This window comes from Phaethon aethereus, assembly GCF_964289735.1.
Source record: "Phaethon aethereus genome assembly, chromosome: 1".
Taxonomy (NCBI): domain Eukaryota; kingdom Metazoa; phylum Chordata; class Aves; order Phaethontiformes; family Phaethontidae; genus Phaethon; species Phaethon aethereus.
The window spans coordinates 164,767,136-164,789,342 of NC_138575.1; the positions used below are offsets into that span (position 1 = coordinate 164,767,136).

General features: G+C 39.2%; 1 protein-coding gene across 1 annotated transcript in view; it reads right to left on the bottom strand.

The window, feature by feature from the left end:
• Nucleotides 1-14,424: 14,424 nt before the first annotated feature.
• Nucleotides 14,425-22,207, bottom strand: part of GPC5 (glypican 5) — a gene marked incomplete at its 3' end in the record, with an annotated part of 785,572 nt that continues 777,789 nt past the window's right edge. The window contains exon 8 of the mRNA XM_082011503.1: nt 14,425-14,582. Within this exon, the coding sequence (XP_081867629.1) occupies nt 14,425-14,582 (158 nt within the window). The remainder of the gene's footprint in view (nt 14,583-22,207) is intronic.

Genomic DNA, 22,207 nt, shown 5'->3' on the forward strand with positions numbered 1-22,207 from the left:
ACCTACAAGAGCTCTGGCTTGTTGCACATTTTGCCGTGCTGTGCCGTGCCGTGCTGGCGATGTCCCGCTCTGCTGCACTTCCAGGTGAGGCTGACATGATACCTTCTAGGTCAACAACAACTTATTTTAGAGGCACATAACAAAAAAACTGCTCTACCATCAGAGCTCACAAACAGTGAGGTTTACAGTCTGAAATCTTACCATCTTCCCTCTGGGCTGTGTCAGTACTTTATTTGGGTACGTTTACATTTAAAATGCATAAACCACTTAGGGAACAGAAATTAAATGTCTCAGGACTTCCATCACAGATTTCTAACTATTGGACTATTGTCATGTTCTCCTTCTTTTTTTCTTTTTTTTTTTTGTTTTTGCTTTGATTGTATTGAGTGACAATCAGTGACTTAAATTAGCAGAAAACTGAAGAGAAAATCTCAGTAAACACAAGCAAATTTCATTTGCATTTCCTCGGTAAGCCACAGAATTTTACATGGTCTATTTTCATTGTTACATTATCTACATTTGAAACAGGAATGATCATTGCTCAAATTAGCAAGTACATTCATGGGATTATAAACTCTCAAATAATATAATCTGAAATTCCAGTAATTTTTCAGAAATATAAGAAGTAGGTGGCTTTTGTACAATTTATATTTTTGTCACAAATACCTTGTAAAATTTTATCAGAGGAGCCTGGTTTTCGCACTTAATTTTTCTCAAATGATTTTGTAGAGTTAAACCACAATTTGCTCAACACAGTATGTTTATTTGCCACACTTTTCTTACCTTCATCTTAATTTTAAAATTTCTAGTGAAAAGGGAATAAATTAATATTCATTATGCATGCAACGCTACAGGCTTGGGGAGGAGTGGCTGGAGAGCTGCCCGGTGGAAAGGGACCTGGGGGTGCTGGTTGACAGCCGGCTGAACATGAGCCGGCAGTGTGCCCAGGTGGCCAAGAAGGCCAACAGCATCCTGGCCTGTATCAGAAATGGTGTGGCCAGCAGGAGTAGGGAAGTGATCGTGCCCCTGTACTCGGCACTGGTGAGGCCGCACCTCGAATCCTGTGTTCAGTTTTGGGCCCCTCTCTAAAAGGAGGACGTTGTGGTGCTGGAGCGTGTCCAGAGAAGGGCAACGAAGCTGGTGAGGGGTCTGGAGCACAAGTCTTATGAGGAGCGGCTGAGGGAACTGGGGTTGTTCAGTCTGGAGAAGAGGAGGCTGAGGGGAGACCTTATCGCTCTCTACAGCTACCTGAAAGGGGGTTGTGGTGAGGTGGGTGTTGGTCTCCTCTCAAGTAACTAGTGATAGAACAAAAGGAAATGGCCTCGAGTTGCACCAGGGGAGGTTTAGATTGGATATTAGGAAAAATTTCTTCACTGAGAGGGTGGTCAAGCATTGGCACAGGCTGCCTAGGGAGGTGGTGGAGTCACTATCTCTGGAAGTGTTCAAAAAATGTGTGAATGTGGCGCTTCAGGACGTGGTTAATTGGGCATGGTGGTTTTGGGTTAACGGTTGGACTTGATGATCTCGAAGGTCTTTTCCAACCTTAATGATTCTGTGATACTATGATTCTGTGATTCTGTAATATAGAATTCTTTTGCTCTTTATTGATAGGATTGTTAGTCGTACCTCCTGCTGTCATGCATGTGTTGTCTGAAAAGCTTCGTTCTTAATGCAGTAAATCCTTGGGATTAGATGTGTGTGGTGGGTTGACTCTGGCTGGATGGCAGGTACCCACTAAAGCTACTCCATCACTTCCCTCCTCAGCTGGACAGGGGAGAGAAAATATAATGAAAGGCTCGTGGTTTGAGATAAGGACAGGAAGAGATCATGCAGCAATTACTGTCATCGGTAAAACAGACTCAACTTGGGGACATTAGTTTAATTTATTATCAATCAAATCAGAGTAGAATAATAAGAACTAAACCCAAATCTTAAAACACCTTCCCCCCACCCCTGCCTTCTTCCTAAGCTCAACTTCACTCCCGATTTTCCCTACATTCTCCCCCTGAGTGGCACAGGGGGATGGGGAACGGAAATTGTAGTTCAGTTCATCAGTTCTTCAGTTCAGACCTCGGTTCATGACACATTGTCTCTGCCACTCCTTCTTCCTCAGGGACAGGACTCCTCACACTCTTCCCTTACTCCAGCATGGAGTTCCTCCCACAGGAGACAATCATCCATGAACTTTTCCGTGGGTAAGTCCTTCCCACAGGCTGCAGTTCTTCATGAACTGCTCCAGCCTGGGTCCCTTCCCCGGGGTGCCGTCCTTCATGAACAGACTGCTCCACTGTGGGCTTCCCACAGGGTCACAGCCTCCTTTGAGCATCCACCTGCTCTGGCATGGGGTCCTCCACAGGCTGCAGGTGGAGATCTGCTCCAGCGTGGAGCTCCATGGGCTGCAGCGGGACAGCCGGCCTCAGCGTGGTTTTCTGGTTTTCACCAGGGGCTGAAGGGGAATCGCTGCTTTGGCACTTGGAGCATCTACTCCCCCTCCTTCCTCACTGACTTTGATGTCTGCAGAGTTGTTTCTCTCACATGTTCTCACTCCTCTCTCTGGCTGCAATTGCTATGCCGTTTTTTTCCTCTTTTCTTAAGTATGTTATCGCAAAGGCACTGCCATTGTTGCTGATGAGATTGACCTTGGCCAGTGGCATGTTTGTCTTGGAGACAGCTGGCATTGGCTCTGTTGGACTAGGGGAAGCTTCTAGGAGCTTCTCACAGAAGCCACCCCTGCAGCCCCAGCCCTGCTACCAAACCTTGCCCTGCAAATCTAATACAAATGTGTTTTATCTCTGTATGTGTGGTGTCCATCATTGCTGGAAGGAGAAAAAGATGTCTAGGAAAGCCCCAGCAGAAATTATTTGTGTGGATACTGAACTATGACTTGTACACAAAAAGCTGTCATATGAGGTTTCATGAGCAAAGATGTGAAGATGGTCATCAAAATGCAAAACTAGCTGAGGAGGATACTTAGAAAATTGGGGTGAGGATGAAATTTAGTAATAAAATAAGAGGAAATGATTTTAGCACTCATGTTGTTTATAGCAGTATTAATCTCTTCAGAAACAGATTCCAAGCAAAAAAATCGTGATTAAATTTATGGTACTCTTCATTAAACTCATAGGCAAGTGTGGCTGAAAACATACCCAGGAGAATGGAAAACTCTCATTTCCATTTGCACTGTCTGTGTGCCCAGTGAACAATGTTCGCATGCTAGATAGCAGCAAGTCACATAACGGAGTTCAGTGAAGTAGGACTTTAATGCAGTAAAGACAGAAATGAAGTTAAATAACCTATGAGTTTGGCAAACCTCAGAAATCTTTGAAAGACAAAGTTACTGTTCTTCAAAGCACACTTAAAAAATCATGCGTGGTGGCTAAGGAAGTGTGCTGGTTTCAGCTGGAATAGAGTTAGTTTTCTTCATAGCAGCTAGCGTGGGGCTATGTTTTTGTTTTGTGCTGAAAACAGTGTTGGTAATACAGAAATGCTTTAGTTATTGCTGAGCAGGTCCTACACAGAGTCAAGGCCTTTTCTGCTCCTCACACCATCCCACCAGTGAGTAGGCTGAGGGTGCACAAGAAGCTGGGAGGGAATACAGCCAGGACAGCTGACCGCAACCAATATTCCATACCATATAATGTCATGCTCAACATATAATGCTGGGGGAAGAAAAAGGAAGTGGGGGACTGTCCTGGTTTCAGCCAGGATAGAGCTGGTTTTCTTCACAGAAGCTGGTGTGAGGCTATGTTTTGGATTTGGGATGAGAAAATGTTGGTAACGTGCTGATGTTTTGAGTTGTTGCTAAGTAGTCAAGGACAGTCCAGTTTCTCATGCTGGCCTGCTGGCAAGAAGGCTGGGGGTGCACAGGGAGCTGGGAGGGGACACAGCCGGGACAGCTGACCCAGGCTGGCCTAAGAGATATTCCATACCATATAATGTCATGCTCAGTGTATAAAGCTGGGATGAAAAAGAAGGAAGGGGTGGAGGGACGTTCAGAGTTATGGCGTCTGTCTTCCCAAGAAACCATTACATGTGATGGAGCCCTGCTTCCCTGGAGATGGCTGAACACCTGCCTGCCCATGGGGAGTGGTGAATGGATTCCTTGTTTTGCTTTGCTTGTGTGCACGGCTTTTGCTTTACCTCTTAAGTTGCCTTTATCTCAACCCATGAGTTTTCTCACTTTTAGTCTTCCAATTCTCTTCCCCATCTTACCATGGGGGAGTGAGCAAGCGGCTGCGTGGTGCTTAGTTGCTGCCTGGGGTTAAGTCATGACAGGAAGGCAGTCACTACTCTCTCAATCCATTGATGTCTTGTTCACAGTTTATTGATCAGCCTTGTGCTCCAACTGTTCCTCTTAGCAAAGTCCATCCATGAAGAAAAGGGGTTCAATTGCTGCCACTGAAAGAGGTGGTTTACAGGGCTCTCCTACCATTCTCAGTTTCTATAGTGCCCATCTTTCCACTGAGCAGATGTCTCATGGGTAGTTACAGCCTGAACTGCTCATACCTATTTTTGCTACCATGATCAGTGTTACCTGTTTATTAGATGTGAGGTATTGTCCATAACTAAACTCTGTCGCAGTCTTTACATCTAACTCGGTTCTCCTCTGGCCTAGGACCCTCCAAGGCCACCCTTGGCTAGCCAGGCCCTTTCTCCCACTGCAACTTCTCCACCCGAGAGTACTGAGAGAGCTGGCGGAGGAGCTTGCCAAGCCACTCTCCATCATTATCAGCAGACCTGGTTAACAGGGGAGGTCCCAGATGACTGGAGGCTTGCCAATGTGACGCCCACCCATCTACAAGAAAGGCTGGAAGGAGGATCCTGGGAACTACACACCCGTCAGCCTGACCTCAGTACCAGGGAAGATTATGGACAGGTTCATCTGGAGGGCGCTCACGGGGCATGTGCAGGACATGTGCTGAGGGAACTGGGGTTGTTTAGCCTGGAGAAGAGGAGGCTGAGGGGAGACTTTATCGCTCTCTACAAGTACCTGGAAGGAGGTTGCAGTGAGGTGGGTGTCAGTCTCTTCTCCCAGGTAACAAGAGACAGGAGAAGAGGAAATGGCCTCAAGTTGGACATGGGAAGGTTTAGATTGGATATTAGGAAATATTTCCTCACCAAAAGGGTTGTCAAGCATTGGCACAGGCTGCCCCAGGAAATAGTTGAGTCACCGTCCCTGGAGGTATTTAAAAGATGTGTAAATGTCCTTAGGGACATGGTTTAGTGGACTTGGCAGTGTTACATTAACGGTTGGACTTAATGATCTTAAAGGTCTTTTCCAACTTAAATGATTCTATGAGCCTAAGTAGTTTATGTATTACAATTTATTTGTATTATTACTCTTATTGAGACTTTTTCTGTGTAGAAATATTCTAACCAGGTAACTATGCTTTCTTTCTTTTTCTGTAATAACTAGATCTAGACTAATAATGATTCTTGAATTAGATTTTTAAGATTTTACTTATACTAACAGTAAATTCTTTCCTTTATATGTATGGTGTGTTTCCTCTTTGTTCATAATCAAAACTTTATTTATAAAAATAGGCACCTATGTTTCAGCAACTGGACTGGTCCAGAGTGCAGAAAAGAGTGAGAGTTTAAGTTCTAAATGCATGAGTTTAGATTACTTTCCTCTCTGCATAAAGAAACAGATTGGACTAAAGCCATTTTGCTTTATGATGTTTATTTTAATCAGTGGGTTTTGGTGTTTCCTAGGATTTGAAATTGCATGGATACTTACAGTCTTCCATAAAGCTGATCCTTTGTGGTTTTATTCATAGAACACCATAACTAATGTGATATAGTTTAGAAACCTTTTTGTTTATCAAGAGTATACCTCAACATTTCTCATAGAAATTCCACTGTCCACAGCTGTCTATGGTCTGAGTGGTTTTCTAAAGTGAGAAACAGGATTTTCAGGGCAAAAGATTGAAATCAAAGAAATTAAGACAGTATTTCAAAACACTCATTTAACCAGGTATTAATGTGCAAGCCTACTTACATATTTGAGCACAAGTAGTTTCTTCTTACCTTTGCTGTATAAATTATGAAAATGCTGAAAATTTTAACATCGTTACATATTTCGTAGGCAAACAAACGATTTTTTTCCTTAGAGTCATATAAAGAAGAGTTCATAATATAATTCTTTTTTGCTAAATTACATTTTTATTTGTTATGGCATACATATAACCAGTATAGAGCCAAGAAATACAAATTGCTACTACCTGTAATATTGTGATGCCTTTCTAAAAACACTCTTATTGTATTAAATGTATCAGTTCAGTTTTGCATGTAGATACTAAAAAGCCAAGCTATGCTTGCAGTTATACCCATGGAACTCAGCAGTATCACAAATGGTTAGAAGAATAAACTGGCCCATGCACTAATTACCAGTCCTAACAATGCTCTGAAATTACAAATACAGTATTTTTCATAGCCTACTAAAGATATAAATGACAAGCAACATTTATTCTTCAACATCATGTTGCTTTTTACCTTTTTGAAGGCCTGGTATCCCATATTTTGTTTACTTGATAAACTTCTGATCTTTTTAAAAATAAATAAGTGGAAGACAAGGATTTCGCAAACATCTTTGTCTGCCAAAAACCAGGAATGTGAACAGACATTAAAAATATTTTTGACAACCAGCACAAAGGTGTTAGCTATACATGTATAAATAAACACAAATAAACAGGAGAGCACATTCTACTACTATACAATAACAATCCCCTACAGACACAGCTATAGGGGACAAAGAAAGGGAAATGGCTCAGGGCAAGGTATACTGATGTATGTATTGGGCACTAGGTTTTTGCCCATCAGCAAAAGAGATCTGTTGTAATCTTTCATGTGTGGCATGTGTATGAGTAAAATCAGACTTTGCTCTGAATTTTTTAATGGCCATATCCTGCTTTAGATACTGAAGCATGAATCCTTGCACAAGGTGTAACAGTGAAAAAAAAAATTCTCAAGTGCTTATGCTATTAAAATATTTTTTTGTACCTAACATTGTGTCCACTTGCTATAAATGTGTGACTAAACTGCCATGAGCACTATGGCCGCCCTGTCCATTGTACCAGTGCTGTTGTCTGTGGAGATGCAAGGTGAACTGGATCAAGAAGTCAGAAATACCCCGACCGGTTTCTCTGCATGGTCCTGTAAACCCTTATGCCAGCACAAATGACAAAGACAGTGACATTGAAAGAAGCAGGAAAATCAGAAACTGCCACTGAGAAAAACCTCCATGTGACTTAAACTCAAGAGACTAACAATTGATTTAGACTGCCTGACAAACCTGGAGAGGCATGGTTGTGACACCTAAATTAGGCAAGCACAGCAGGAGACCTTAGCACAGCCCTCTGTGCTGTCAGGGGTGATGAGGTGCATCGACTGAGTCCTCCCAGCCACAGGAGCTCAGCATGTTATTCCTCTTCCGTGTGAGCCGGTAAAAGAGCTTCATGGGGTACCAGGTATATTGTATCTAACTTTTCACATTTGCAAGTTCCAAAATAAAGTAAAAAATAAAGTTTACAACCACCAGACATGCAGATTTTGTCTGGCAAAATCTGTCAAGCCAGATTTTTTGTTCATGCATCACCAGGAAGAACGAATTAGGAATTAGAACTTTATTAATAACTTGCTGAGATTTGCAAGAATAGAATCTTGGTTTTACTAGGGCCACATTAGCTTTTTATTGTAATGTAGTTAGAAACAACTTTTATTTTATTCTGACTATAATCAGTTGTGGCTCAGAGCACATAGAAAAAGACATCATTTGCTGAATAAGATTCATGTTTATACAATTATTTCAGAGTAGAACTGAACTTAAAAATATCCTAAAGAGAGATAACTTCAACCTCTTATTTTAATCCATGTTCCTGACAAGATACTACAGAAATATTAAGGTTAATCTGAAATCTTCAATAGGTTAATTTAAACTCTGTTATAATCTGAACAATAATATTTTAATAAACATATATAAAAATACAAGTATAGAGAAATAAACTATGTATATTTGTATTTACCTATCTATAGAAAGAGAGAAACACAAAGATAACCTATTACATGGCTATAGTTATGCTTCATCTTTTATTAGTCATGAAAGGAACAACGATACTTGCTTCTGAAGGGAATAAATGATTTTTGTTCTCTTTCACCAGCTACACTGAGGAAAGTTATCACCTTAAAATATTTATTTAAACTGCTAGGACATCATTTAGGAGAAAAAGTACTTCAGTACTTTTTTCCTAGGAGGTAAAAGGTACATTAAAACATACAGGTACATCTAAAGAAAATAAAAAATTGGCATTCAAGAAGAATAGCTCAATCTTACCAAATAAAAATATCATGGATTTTTGAAATGTTTATTCTTTTTCTAAAATATTGTTTTACAAGTAACTACACTATCTTCTAATAAGTTATTCTCTACAAATCTCTCTCACCGTATTCTTGCTGCTTTTTTAAAATTGTGCTGAGACCAGTTACACAACTTTAATAGTGACGTCCATTGCAATTTTAGTAAAAACAGCATTTGAATGAGTGTCTGTCTGAAAAATGATGTATGTTGAGTAAAGCATTCCTACTTTAAACACTATCAACTATAATAGATAAAAAGCTTATTTAAAAGAAAAGAAAACGATACAAACATTTCATTCAACAAAGATTTTGTGAGATATGGAGAAGTTTTAGGCTGTTAAAAATGCCTGAGTAAAAACAAATTAAAGTGCTCAGAGCAAACTAGACTCACATCATCCGGGGAGCTCAGTGGCAGCCGTGTGCTGCCTGTATGACCTCCTGTTGGGACAAGCTTCTGCATCCCAAGGCAACTGAATGGACCGCAAGGACCCGGAGTGGCTCACATCCATACTGCATACAATCCACCATTTTACGTGAGTACAGAAGGCTTTACACGGTATTGTCCTGATCTCTAGTTTAGCCTTTTTTCTCTTTTTCTCCTCCTGGCTTCTCTAACACACTCTGCCTTTTTCTGCTCAGTGTTATTCCTCATTTCATTGCTGTTTTTAACACAGACAGCGTTCAAGTTTGGGTCTTTTTATAGTTGCCAAACTTGGAGCTACACATCAAGATCCTGCCATGTTCTTGCAGTTTCTTGGAAACGAACCTCCCTTGCAAAGTAACCTTGAGACAAATTGCCAAACAGCCTTGGCTTCCTACGCAGCAAGTGTCCTCTCCTTGGTCTCAGACATTTTAATGATTTTTTTTTGTAGTTCTTTAAGAAACAAGGATATTTCTTTATAGCATGCTAGGTATGATGAAAGAAACATGATGCAGCCTGGAAGACATATGAGCCTAGGCAATGATGTGGAGTGTGATGTGGAGTGTGCGGTGGTGCCTGAAGATGAATGAGACAAGAGGGTGAAGGAGGACATGTGATTGAGGGGTGAGTGAGGGAACTCCAGACCTGCCATTATTTATATTGCCTATAGGAGGGGCCCCAAAACCTAGATTGTCCATATGTGTTTGGGAGGAAAAGACCTGATTTTCCACTCCAGAAGAACTCTTAGAAATTATTTTGCACAGGTGCAGTGTAGAAAATAAGGGGAACAGGCCATGAAAAAACTGAGGAGTAACACAGACTAATTAACATATGTCTGAAGAGGCCTCAGGACCTAATTACTATCATTATTTGAAAATGGGTCTCCTGTTTCCAAGATGCTATAGAATAAACTATCTCCTTGACTACCTAGTGCCATCAGTAAGGTCTTGAACTACACACAAAAGTGAAGGATGAAAACAAAGTGCTTTAAGGAGATAAATCAAATTCTAAATAATGGGTATTGGTAGATTTTTTTCTGCATTTCTAAATCTCCTATTCAAAACATTATTCGCTTTTTCCTGAAGTGACTGGTACTGGTCATTGTTTGAAAAACCATTACTGGACTAGATTGATTACTGGTTTGAGCCGGTAGGAAAAAAGAAAATAATGAAATCAGATTTTCTTTCCCTGAATAACGGATGTCGTAATTTCAGTGTATACTGAGACAAGTGAATTTGAAGGACTAGTTTACAAAACCTGCAAAAGAAAAAAGAGAGCAAGTAAAATGTACATACTAGCACACATGCCTACTAATGATCTTTATCTGGCCATGGAATTGCTCTTATGGATGTTCACTTGTTTTTTTAAATTTTATATTTGCTTACCTCTATATTATACTGTGTGCACTAATGACTAATGAATGCATTTGGGAATAAAATTATTTACATATTTTTCTTTATATTAATATCATATAAAAATTTTTTTTTACAGTCTTTGAAGAGTTCTAGGTACAGTATGAGTGCATATAATACTGTACCTTTTTTTCTCTTGTAAAGGACTGTAAAAGAGAAATAACAACAAAATATTCTTAAATATTTTCTGGCTCAAATGACATGGAAATTAGTCATGGCAGGATAATCAGATCTTATAACAGTAACATATATAGTACACCATTAGTACTGTGTAACATTTTAGCTTATCTCATCATATAAAACATAAGAACTTGAGCTGGGGTTCATGTTGTGATTCATATTTCCATTCATGTTGCATCAATTCACCTAGGTATTTGGGCTCCCAATATTACTGATGGAGACCTGGCATATGATTCACAGGCCCATGTATGCATGTCTAGACCTATTTGAGATGCACAAGGATATCCCACTTAGCCACCAGCTGACACTCCGGATGGTTCCCATTTAAGGGAGCCAATGAAATTTCCCATACATCCTGTGTCATATATGTCAGTCCCATGAGGATGTCTTGGGTACTTCAAGAAATATGAGGTGTCACCAGGCACTTAGTTTTGGACAATTGAGTTGATTGCTTATGTGTCTGTCTTCATATGAGCTGACTAACTGATTGGGATTCATTGACTGAATCCCTTGATGAGCAACACTGGCAAACTGTCAACAATGGATGAGAAGGCTGAGGTACTGAATGAATTCTTTGCCTCAGTCTTCACTGCCAGTGTCTCTTCCGACACTATTGAGGGGATGGACTGCAAGACAGGGACTGGAGGAGCAAAGTCCCTCCCACTGGAAGAGAAGATCAGGTTTGGGGCCACCTGAGGAACCTGAACATGCACAAGTCTATACGACCTGATGAGATGCATCCCAGAGTCCTGAGTCAATTGGCTGATGTACTTGCCAAGCCACTCTCCATGATATTTGAAAAGTCCTGGCAGTCAGGTGAAGTCCCTGGAGACTGGAAAAAGGGAAACATTGCAGCCATTTTTAAAAAGAGTTGAAAGGAGGACCCTGGGAACTACCAGCCTGTCAGCCTCATCTCTGTGGCTGGGAAGATCCTGTAACAGATCCTCCTAGAAGCTATGCAAAGGCCTATGGAGGACAGGGAGGTGATTTGAGACAACCAGCATGTCTTCACCAAGAGCAAGTCCTTCCTGACCAACCTAGTGGCCTTCTAGGATGGAGTGAGCACATCAGTGGACAAGGCAAGAGCTATGGATGTCATCTATCTGGACTTCTGTAAATTGGAGAGATATGGATTTGATGGGTGAACTATTTGGTGGATGAGGAATTGGTTGGATGGTCGCATCCAGAGGGTAGAGGTCAACGGCTCAATGTCCAGATGGAGATCAGTGGCGAGTGCTGTACCTCGGGGGTCTGTCTTCAGACCAGTACTGCTGAATATCTTCATCAATGACACAGACAGTGGGATCAAGTGCACTCTCAGCAAGTCTGCAGTTGACAACAAGCTGAGTGGTGTGATTGACATGCCTGAGGGACGTCACGCTATCCAGAGCGACCTGGACAAGCTTGAGGAATGGACCCCTGCAAGCCTCATGAGATTCAACAAGGCCAAGTGTCCCTGGGTCAGGGCAACCCCCTCTATCAGTACAGACTGTGGGATGAAGGGATTGAGAACAGCCCTGCTGAGAAGGACTCGGGGATACTGGTGGATGAAAACCTGGACATGAGCCAGTAATGTGTGCTTGCAGCCCAGAAGGCCAAGTAGATCCTCTGCTGCATGAAAAGAAGCATGGCTGGCAGGTTGAGGGACGTGATTCTGCCCCTACCCCACTCTGGTGAGACCTCACCTGGAGTCCTATGTCCATTTCTGCAGTCCTCAGCACAGGAAAGACACAGACCTCTTGGAGCGGCTCCAGAGGAGGGCCACAACAGTGATCAGACGGATGAAATACCTCTGCTGTGAAGAAATGCTGAGACAATTGGGGTTGTTCAGCCTGAAGAAGAGAAGGCTCTGGGGAGACCTTCTTGTTGCCTTTCAGTCCTTAAAGGAGGCTTCTAAGAAAGATGGAGACAGACTTTTTAGTAGGGCCTGTTGCAACAGGACAAGGCGTAATGGTTTTAAACTAAAAGAAGGTTAGATCTTCTTAGACTAGATCTAAGGCAGATATTTTTTGCAATGAGAGTGTTGAAACACTGGAGTAAGTTTCCCAGAGAGCTAGTAGATGCCTGATCCCCAGAAACATTGAGGGTCAGGTTGGACGGGGTTCTGAGCAACCTGATCTAGTAGAAGATGTCCGTGCTCATTGCAGGAGGGTTGCACTAGATGACCTTTAAAGGTCCCTTGCAACCCAAAGATTCTACGGTTCTATGAATGTGTTGACAAAGGGCTCAGGTCACTTGCCCACAGAATGTTCTGAGCTCCTTCAGAGCAGTAGCTGGACAACAAGTGGGTTTTCTTACAGCATCTCAACTGGCACTCATTGCTGGTATTTTAGCAATGGAATGTTACCCTGTATTTTCACTGACTGCAGTTAGAGCTTAGATATATAACACATAAGTAATAGGTATATAGCACATATGTAAATATCTGTATGTAGATGTATAGCTTGAGATATCTTAATCCAACACTGAATCCTAATTTTGCTGTTATCTCTACTTAAAGTGCAGCTATTTGTATATCTGCATATGCATACACGGTATTTAATATGTAGCTTTTCTGAACTGTGAAAAGTAGTTCCTACTAAAATTAGCTGAGTTTACACTGTGGAATTTTCTTTCCTTTTTTGGAGAAAGACTAAAGTGCAACTTCAACTTTTTCTGTTTTACAGGGATCATGTTCCAGAAAGCAGCATTTTAAATACAAAACTCACAAAGTTTTGTACAAAACTCATGAGCAACTGTTTCATCAATTTCTATCAGTTGCATGTAGGGTTGTAAGTAATAGCAAAAAGTCCACATGGAAGCCAGTTAGCATCAGTTTACCACAGGAGTGGTACTGTTTGACTTCATTAATGACCTGGATGATGCAATAGAGTGCACTCTCAGCAAGTTCTCACAGAGAATACAAAAATGGGAGGAGTGGTTGATACATTAGAGAGTTGTTCTGCCATTCAGAGGGACCCTGACAGGCTGAAGAAATGGTTTGATAGGAACTTCATGAAATTCAAGAACGGGAAATGTGAAGTCCTGCACCCGGGGAGGAATAACACCATGTACCAGTGCATGCTGGTGCTGATTAGCTGGAAAGCAGCTTTGCAGAGAAGAACCTGGGGAATCCTGAAGGACACCAAGTTGAATATAAGCCCACAATGTGCCCTGGCAGCAAAGATAAACAACAGCCTCCTGGGCTGAATTAGGAAAAATGTTGCCAGCAGGTCAAAGGAGGTGATCCTCCCCCTCTGCTCAGCACTGGTGAAACCATATCTACAGTGCTGTGTCCAGGTGTGGGCTCCCAAGGACAAGAGAGACATGGACATAGTGGATAGAGTCCTGAAAAGGGTAATGAAGATTTTTAAGGGACGGGAACATGTCTCATACAAGGAGAAGCTAAGAAAGCTGAGACTTTTTAGCCTGGAGAACATAAGATGCAGGGGGGATCTTATCAATGTGTATAAATACCTGATAAGAGGAGAAAATGGAGGCAAACTCTTCTCAGTGGTGCCCAGTGAAAGGACAACAGGCAATGGGCACAAACTGAAATACAATAGATGACATTTGTATGTAAGGACAAACTTTTTTGCTAGGAGTGTTAAAGCACTGGAACAGGATGCCCAAAGAGGCTGTAGAGTCTCCATTGTTGGAGACATTCAAATACCAACTGGACTTGGCCTTGGGCAGCTTGCTGTTGTTGACTCTGATCTGCACAGGATTGGTGTAGATGATCTCCAGGATCCCCTTCCAGGACTTGGTGATTCTGTGATCTCTTTTTTACAAATTGATTTTAAGAGAAAGATTATCATAGTCAACTTATTTTCAACGTAAAATATTATAAAAGGAAACATGATTTTACATGACTATACAGATGTTTAAAAAAACCCACAGGGAAATCTTTATGCAAACAACTTTGTTAATATTCAGGCCTAAGATCAGAAAGGCTGATGTTACACAAGCTATCATAAATATTGTTATATTTATATCCACCAGACCCCTTATTCCAGGCTTGTGAGTGGGGATAAACAGATGACAATGCAACACATATATCAAGCCAGAGCTAAACAGTTACCAAAGATTGAGAAACAGCGTTACCAAACTAATCAGCATAAATGTCATATAATCAGCCATTGTTGTACATCCTGCTCCCATTGTGTCTAAAGTGCTGCCATCGTTGGTTTGATGGATTTGCTTTACGTCACTGAGGTTCCTCTTGTCTGGCATCCCTGCTGAGACAAATGAGAAAATATAATATGATGCATGCCTTGTCACTACTGGCAACATGTCATAGCTAGAACAAATTTAAATATCCTGAGCACACAGACCGACACAGTTCGGTTTCTAATTCTCATGTTACGGACAAATTCAAAATCCTTTATAATTGCATCTAGAAACACACACTATACTATATGGCTATTCATCATTGAAAGTAGTTCAGAGGTCTGCCAGCTCTGAACAAAGTTGCTCTTGTAGAAATATATCTCAACAAACATTCACAGACTGAAGCGAACAGTTTTGCAAGTCCCAGTAGTACCTAAAAGTCCACTGCTCACATCTTTCTTGGATTTGAAGGAAAAGGGAAATAATTTAATGTGAAATTACTTGTGTCTGGGTTCCAATATTATTCCAAAATAAAGTATACCTGACGGAAGGTATGCAGCAAAGTATACTTGTTGCTATATAAATCCTCCGTTATGGCACAATTTAAACAGACTTTACAACATTGTAAGGCAAAATTTTAAAGCTAACTTCAAACAGGAACTTTTTTAGTGAGTTCCTGGCTGAATATTTATACTTTTTGGACCAGGGTAAATATTTCTCCATCTCAAAAAAGTACTTCATATGGAACATGGATGTATTAATCACCCATTATATTTCCTTTGCTTGGTGAAACAATTGGAAACAGAAGGTCTTGGAGACACATTCAGATTTGGTAGCATTGTCAGCTGCTTGTATTTGCTATGAATGCTTCTAGACTAACGTTTTATCCATATAATAACTTGTGGCATGCCACTATCAATCAAAATTAACAAGTCTAAATTCAGTGTTATTACATGCAACAAATATTGACATTGTAATTACACTGAAACTGAAAAAGGCTTCATAAAAAGCAAAGTCAATATTTATGTAATTAGGTAAATACATATATAATTCAGAAGGTAAGCTCTACTGTTGGAACAGCAGCATTAGGAAGAAGCTCAGCTTTACCGAGCTGACATATTGATTTTACAGTCTGAGTTTCTGCATTATTATTCATTGTTTAGGTACTACTTTCCTCTCTGTATCATTAGGAAAGATGAACAAACTAGTGATTCTTTTTTGTTATTATTATTCTTCAAAGGAACTGTGATGAAGTATAAATATTTCAGTCATGGTGTTATCCTCTTTGTTAAGCTGCTTTAACGGAAGCTACAGAGAAACTTCATTTTTAAAAGGAAGAACTTTTTCGTGCTTGTGTTAAAAATACTCTTTCCTCTAAAAGCAGCTTGAAAGCTGCACTTTCTGAACTTGCTCCGTGTACTCAAATCTCCCTTCGGTAGCTTTGAAAAAATGCATTAAGGGAAGAGTCATCAAAACTCAATCATGTTGTCTGAAAAACCTGCTAGAATGAATCTGTCTTCTTTTGCTGCTGTACTTCGGCAGCAAAATATGCTGCTATTTTGTGTGGGTTTATCAATACAATGCTCTTGCCCAGAATTTGTGAAAATTAGCTCTATGAGTACAATGCAAGTGGACATACAAGGAGGAAGAGTGAAAACAGATGTTGAGAAGGAAGGAATACAACTTCTCCATATCATGCACATTAAGTAACCCATCTAGAAAAAGATCAGTCACTCAATACTTCACTGAATGGATGTTTGGTAGATCATCAAAGAGGATATGACAAAGTGTTTTTTTCAGTGAAGTTTTGGAAGTAGGATAACAGAAAAATGGTTTGAGTCATTTTTTCAGAGCATTAGTGAAGAATTCCCATATTTAAAAAGACTGAATTCCAACAGACAATGAAAAATTCAACTCTCAACTGTACAACAAAGCAGTTCACCAAGTGCTATGGGTATAGCAAAGCAGATTTTTCCTAGTGTATTTCCAGATACACTATCACAGTAGTGAAAGATATGGCCTTACCTTAAACATCCAGGATATCACTTATTATAAAAAACATTTATAATGAAAAATATTCCTAGACCTTGCAGTTAAAGAGCTGAATATGAGCCGGCAGTGTGCCCAGGTGGCCAAGAAGGCCAACAGCATCCTGGCCTGTATCAGAACTAGTGTGGCCAGCAGGAGTAGGGAAGTGATTGTGCCCCTGTACTCGGCACTGGTGAGGCCGCACCTTGAATCCTGTGTTCAGTTTTGGGCCCCTCCCTACAAGAAGGATGCTGAGGTGCTGGAGTGTGTCCAGAGAAGGGCAACGAAGCTGGTGAGGGGTCTGGAGCACAAGTCTTATGAGGAGCGGCCGAGGGAACTGGAGTTGTTCAGTCTGGAGAAGAGGAGGCTGAGGGGAGACCTTATCGCTCTCTGCAACTACCTGAAAGGGGGTTGTGGCGACGAGGGTGTTGGTCTCTTCTCCCAAGTAATCAGTGATAGGACGAGAGGAAATGGCCTCAAGTTGCACCAGAGGAGGTTTAGATTGGATATTAGGAAAAATTTCTTCACCGAGAGAGTGGTCAGGCATTGGAACAGGCTGCCCAGGGAGGTGGTGGAGTCACCGTCACTGGAAGTGTTCAAAAATTGTGTGGATGTGGCACTTCGGGACATGGCTTAGTGGTCATGGTGGTGTTGGGTTGATGGTTGGACTTGATGATCTTAGAGGTCTTTTCCAACCGTAATCATTCTGTGGTTCTGTGAAATAATTGGCTTCAGTTAAAGCATGTGATCTGAATCTGAAGGCAATGTGACTAGATATTAATTACTGACTGGAGAATTAATTAATGAAAATTGCATTGACAATATTATGGAAGATAGGAAAATAATAGATTTAATTTTATGGGAAAAGATATATATATGGTTTTTTTTCTGTCCACCCTCAAATGAAAAATGCAGACTGTTTTTTAAAACAATGTTCAAACCTACCAATATTTTTTTTTTGATCAATTAAAATGCCATAAAGTATTGAATATAATCTTTAAAGTTACATGCATATACTGTTAGGATTGCAGTGTATGCATACAACAAACCTTTCACCTATTCTGTCAGACCCATAAATCTATGCCACGACTTTGACTTTATTGAAATGGGAAGTTCAGAAAATATACTTAAACATGCTCCTGTGAAAAAATCACTGAAGAGAATAATCATAAAAAAGAGCCTATTTTAACGAATCTATGTTCTTTTCTTCCAGAATGCTATGTCTTTTTTTCTTTTTGATAGTTCTAATAAGTAACCATAAATTTAATTCCTATACCTAAGCCATACTTTCTATTTAAATAAGTAGGTTCTGTTCCTATTGTGCATCAGGATTTAAACATATATGATACCTTTCATATGCCATAATCAGTAATGGAAGTGACCCTTTCCTCTAAATGAATTTAGCTTCCGTAGTTCACAGCAAACTTGGAATGAGAGCTATCCAAACATTTATAGCAGACAAGGCTAAAATCAAAAGCAAACTTGTTTGATTTTATTTTCCTCACATATTAGAAGCTGAAATTACATCATAGAAAAGGCTTTTATGTTTCTGAAATATAAATGTCTAATTTAATATCAAAATCATACTAGGCCTAATATTTTGTCTGGAAAATGGTAAAATTCAGATGTTTCAGCTGAGATTCATAGTTTAGACCTGAAGAAAAGCTAGAATTGCAGCAGAGCAGAAGATAAATCTCTTGAGAATTAAAATCCAAATATAATGTTTGCATGTACCTATGTAAAGCAAAGCTGTCAAGTATGACATACGTGTCCCCAGCATCAGCTGTGAAACTCATTTATTGGTTGCAATTTAAAGTATTGTCTTTCTCTGGTTTAGAAAAAATTAATCAGTAAAAGAATTTCACCTAACATTGTGATAAATATTAGAGTATCTCACTGTAGTATAACAGCTGCAGAGTATTTCTAACAGTCTTTAACATCTTCTAAATATATTTAAAGCTTGTGAGAGAAACGGTACTGGCAGCCTTGAGACCTGACCTGTTATGTTCTCAAGAATAGCTACAGCAACAACACAATTTCCTTCCAATATTCAGCAAGAGCCTTTAACCTTGATTCGAAAAGTCAAACCTAAAGTCATGGAAAATTTTCATTTGGCATGGAGCTTTTCTACTGAGATTGTCAAAATATTACAAAAATGGGCTATGACTTTTGAGCAGATGCTTGCCTACCAAGGGCCATGCTGGGACATTAAACATTTAAAATGTTTTAAATGGAACATTCTCTAATAATGGCCTAGTTTGAAACCAAACCAGAAAGTGTGTCTAGCTGTAGTCTAACCTCAAACACCTTGCCGTATTATCTTCTATCCGCTGAGTAACATATATCAGAAATAACGTGGCTCTTCAAGGGAAAATGAAATTGCCAAATGAGCTGCTGTGGGAATGCTGTTGGATATAAACCGTGTCAAAGATTTAGAGAGGAGGAAAAACTGGATTTCTCTCTGCATCATTCTTATGATGTTCTGGAAGATTCAAAATACAACCTTTATGTCACAAGTATTTTCTATGAGCCTCAAGTATGAGGAAGAATTTGAGGAAAGATTGGTCAGTGTTTCAGGTAAGAAAAAAATGTGGAATGTGGCTTTCATAAGGCAAAATTCCTGTGAAGTTGTATGCAAAATTCTTCTTAGAAGGGCAAGTAATTGTTTCAATAGTTATATGTAAACTAAATTTTGAGATCTGTAACACATAAACTGTGAAGAAAAGCACTGATAACTAGTTGAAGTGCTGCCCCAAAATTTGTAAGAAAGTTCATGAAGAAGCTTTATGAGAGGTTAAAGAAATACATGAAGGTCAGATGAATAGACCAAAAACCTGTTGTGCTGTAGATGAATGTTAAAATATGAATCTGGAACTGTAATTTACAATAATGAGAAACCTGGAAAAGGGTGACATGTAGGCATCTTGGTAATGAATTTGTAGATGTCAGTAGGGAGCAATGATATTTTGGGGAAGTAGAAGATGAATCTGAATGCAACTGATAAAGTAAACTGAAAATTTGTAGGCAAAGGCAAGAAGAATAGCATAATATTTAAGAGTAATGAAGGGACAGTGATATCAGAACAATGGTTTCAGGAATTTGCAGCTATCATGAGCTAGGACAATCTCCTTACTGCATAAACACCAGGTAAACACCAACACTGACTAATATTGACATATTTTTGCAGTTTGAAGGAAGACATAATATTAGTTTGATTCCTGCAATTCACAATAATGAGGTCTCAATAATGACTTTATGCAGTTAAACTTTTAAAAAATGCATTAATTTATTTAAACAAAAAAAAAGGAGAGGGAAAAAATACTTGCTTTGCATTGTCTTTCCATAAAATAAAATGATGTATTAGTTACCAAACCCTTTTTTTTTTTTAATTGGCCAATTTTTTGTTTTGTGAAAGTTTTAAAGCTTCTAATGGATGTCTCCTCCCTTTCTTTTACTGTTTTATTTTTGCCAGGTTTGATTCCTAACTACATAATATTCTGAAAATATTTCAAAACATAGTTATACTAACTAGATCACAGAGCTGTGTTTAAATATCTCAGACATGCTTCAGTTTATATGTAGTGGTTTCTGTGAAAACTTGCTTTTCCTACTTTAAATAATATATAGATTCCTTTACTGAACAGTGGCTATATGTGAGAAAAAAATATTCAGTATATGTCAGACCATTCCCCAGCTAGTGTGTTTAGGCCATTAAACTTAAAAACATCACAAAATACTTACGAGTACCCAGCGCTTAGAAAAAAAAGTTGAAACAATGGACTCTTCCAATTGAAGTTCATGTGATGTTGGCCATGAAGTCTCAATGAGGGGAGAAAAAGATGTCTGAGAAAAACTGTATTATGAAGGGTACCTGGCAAAGGACTAATTACTTGAGGACATTTTCATGTTTTTATGACTGCATCTGTACTTGGAAAAGCTAAGGGATGTCTCTAAAAGGAAAGTATATGCTATATTATGCTTGAACATATGCCCTTCTTATAGTATAGCAGTGCATGTATTCACTTTCTTCAGGAAATCTGGGGGGTTTTATGATGTAGTTCAACTTTTGCCCTCTCCATTGCACAGTAAGTGAAATGGAAAAGAGCAGGGGGATTGGAATGGATGATCTCAGAGGTCCCTCCAAGCTAAACAATTCTGTGATTTTATAAGTATTTCCTGTTTCACAGTTCAACACGAATCATGAACAAACAACCAAACAAAAAAAGCCACTGGATTTCACTAACAAGTAGTATGGAAGGAAGGAATCTGCATTGCTTTACCATTCTTTGACTACATCGCTTTTGAAGATGTGAACAGTGATGTAAGAGATATCTGCTGAGAATTAAGCCAGGAATCAATGTAGTGAAAAATGTATCTCTGCTTTTTTTTTTTTTTTTTTTTTTTAGTTTTCTTTTAATGAAGGAGAAATTAACAGATGATCCACAGAGGCTAAAGAAATGTCAAAATTTTCAAGCATTTTTCCAATGAAGTTTTGGAGATTTTTAGGCTTTAATTTTAAAGAAAAATAAATTAAATATTGCACATTGTTTTGTCATATCTGAATTATAAATCAGTGTACTCAGCTGAATTTCTTAATACTTCAAACTTCTTGTCTTTCAGTGAAGCTCTGTTTGCTACAAGGTTCATGAGAAAAGGACAGAAGTTTCAACATTATTCATTTAGAATGAATGAAAGCTTTTGCATTACGGAACATTTTGTTATATAAGCATACATATAACTACTAGCCTACCAACGAAGTTAATGAATTAACATAGAAAACAGGTTTCACTCATGCTAAAATTGTATGTTGTAAAATAGTTTTGATTCCTACCCTCTTGCGTCTTTCTGTGAAATCTAAAATCTTAATTTGGGTGCAATAAATTATTGTATCTGGTTGTGTCAATTGCAATAGCTTGTCAGTAAAGGTAAGGTGAAAGAAAAAAGAAGGTTCAAAATGAAAATTAATAAATTTTGCCAAAACAGTAATGCCTCTGTTTCGCTCTTTGAGTCTGCCTGTGACCATTGACTGATGCTTTTGAGGTGGGAGAAATGATAATATATAGTGAAAAAATTAAATAATCAGTCCATTGGGACCCCTAACTTCTGGTACTCAGTGATTTATGTATGCCTTGGAGAATAGGGATACATATTTATTATCCTTGCAAAGTAGAGTGAATGATTCTCATAATTGTCATACAGACATTTTGCTTATGCAAGAAGAAACTAAACCAAAAGCAATGAAAAGCCAAAATTAAAAAAAAAACAAAACCAAGAAACTGAAAATGTGCTTACACCTTCTCAATTGTATGAGATCATTTTTAACTATGAATGCCAAAGTCCTTAAAATACATCCATTAAAAACAATTCAGTACAGCTTTTTTAACATCACAGATGAGCTCATATTTTGGCAGAATGGAATTTCATCTGCTTTGCTATAGTAGTTATATGGGTCAGTTTGTGTCAGAAATGATAAGGCTAAGGGTGAGCACCATCCCCAATGCAACATAAAGTAACATTATACTGATGCTGACGTACGGAGCTTAGGAAGATAGCAACAGATGATATGTAAGGTATATTAATTCCACTAAGTTTGTTGTATCTGTACAGTATACATCTACAGCTAGGGTTCAGTTGGTTAAACATAGCCATCTACATACATTTTAGGTGCAAGGTATTGCACTTGGCACGCAGCTGCCCATCCAAAAGAAGCCTTATGTTTATA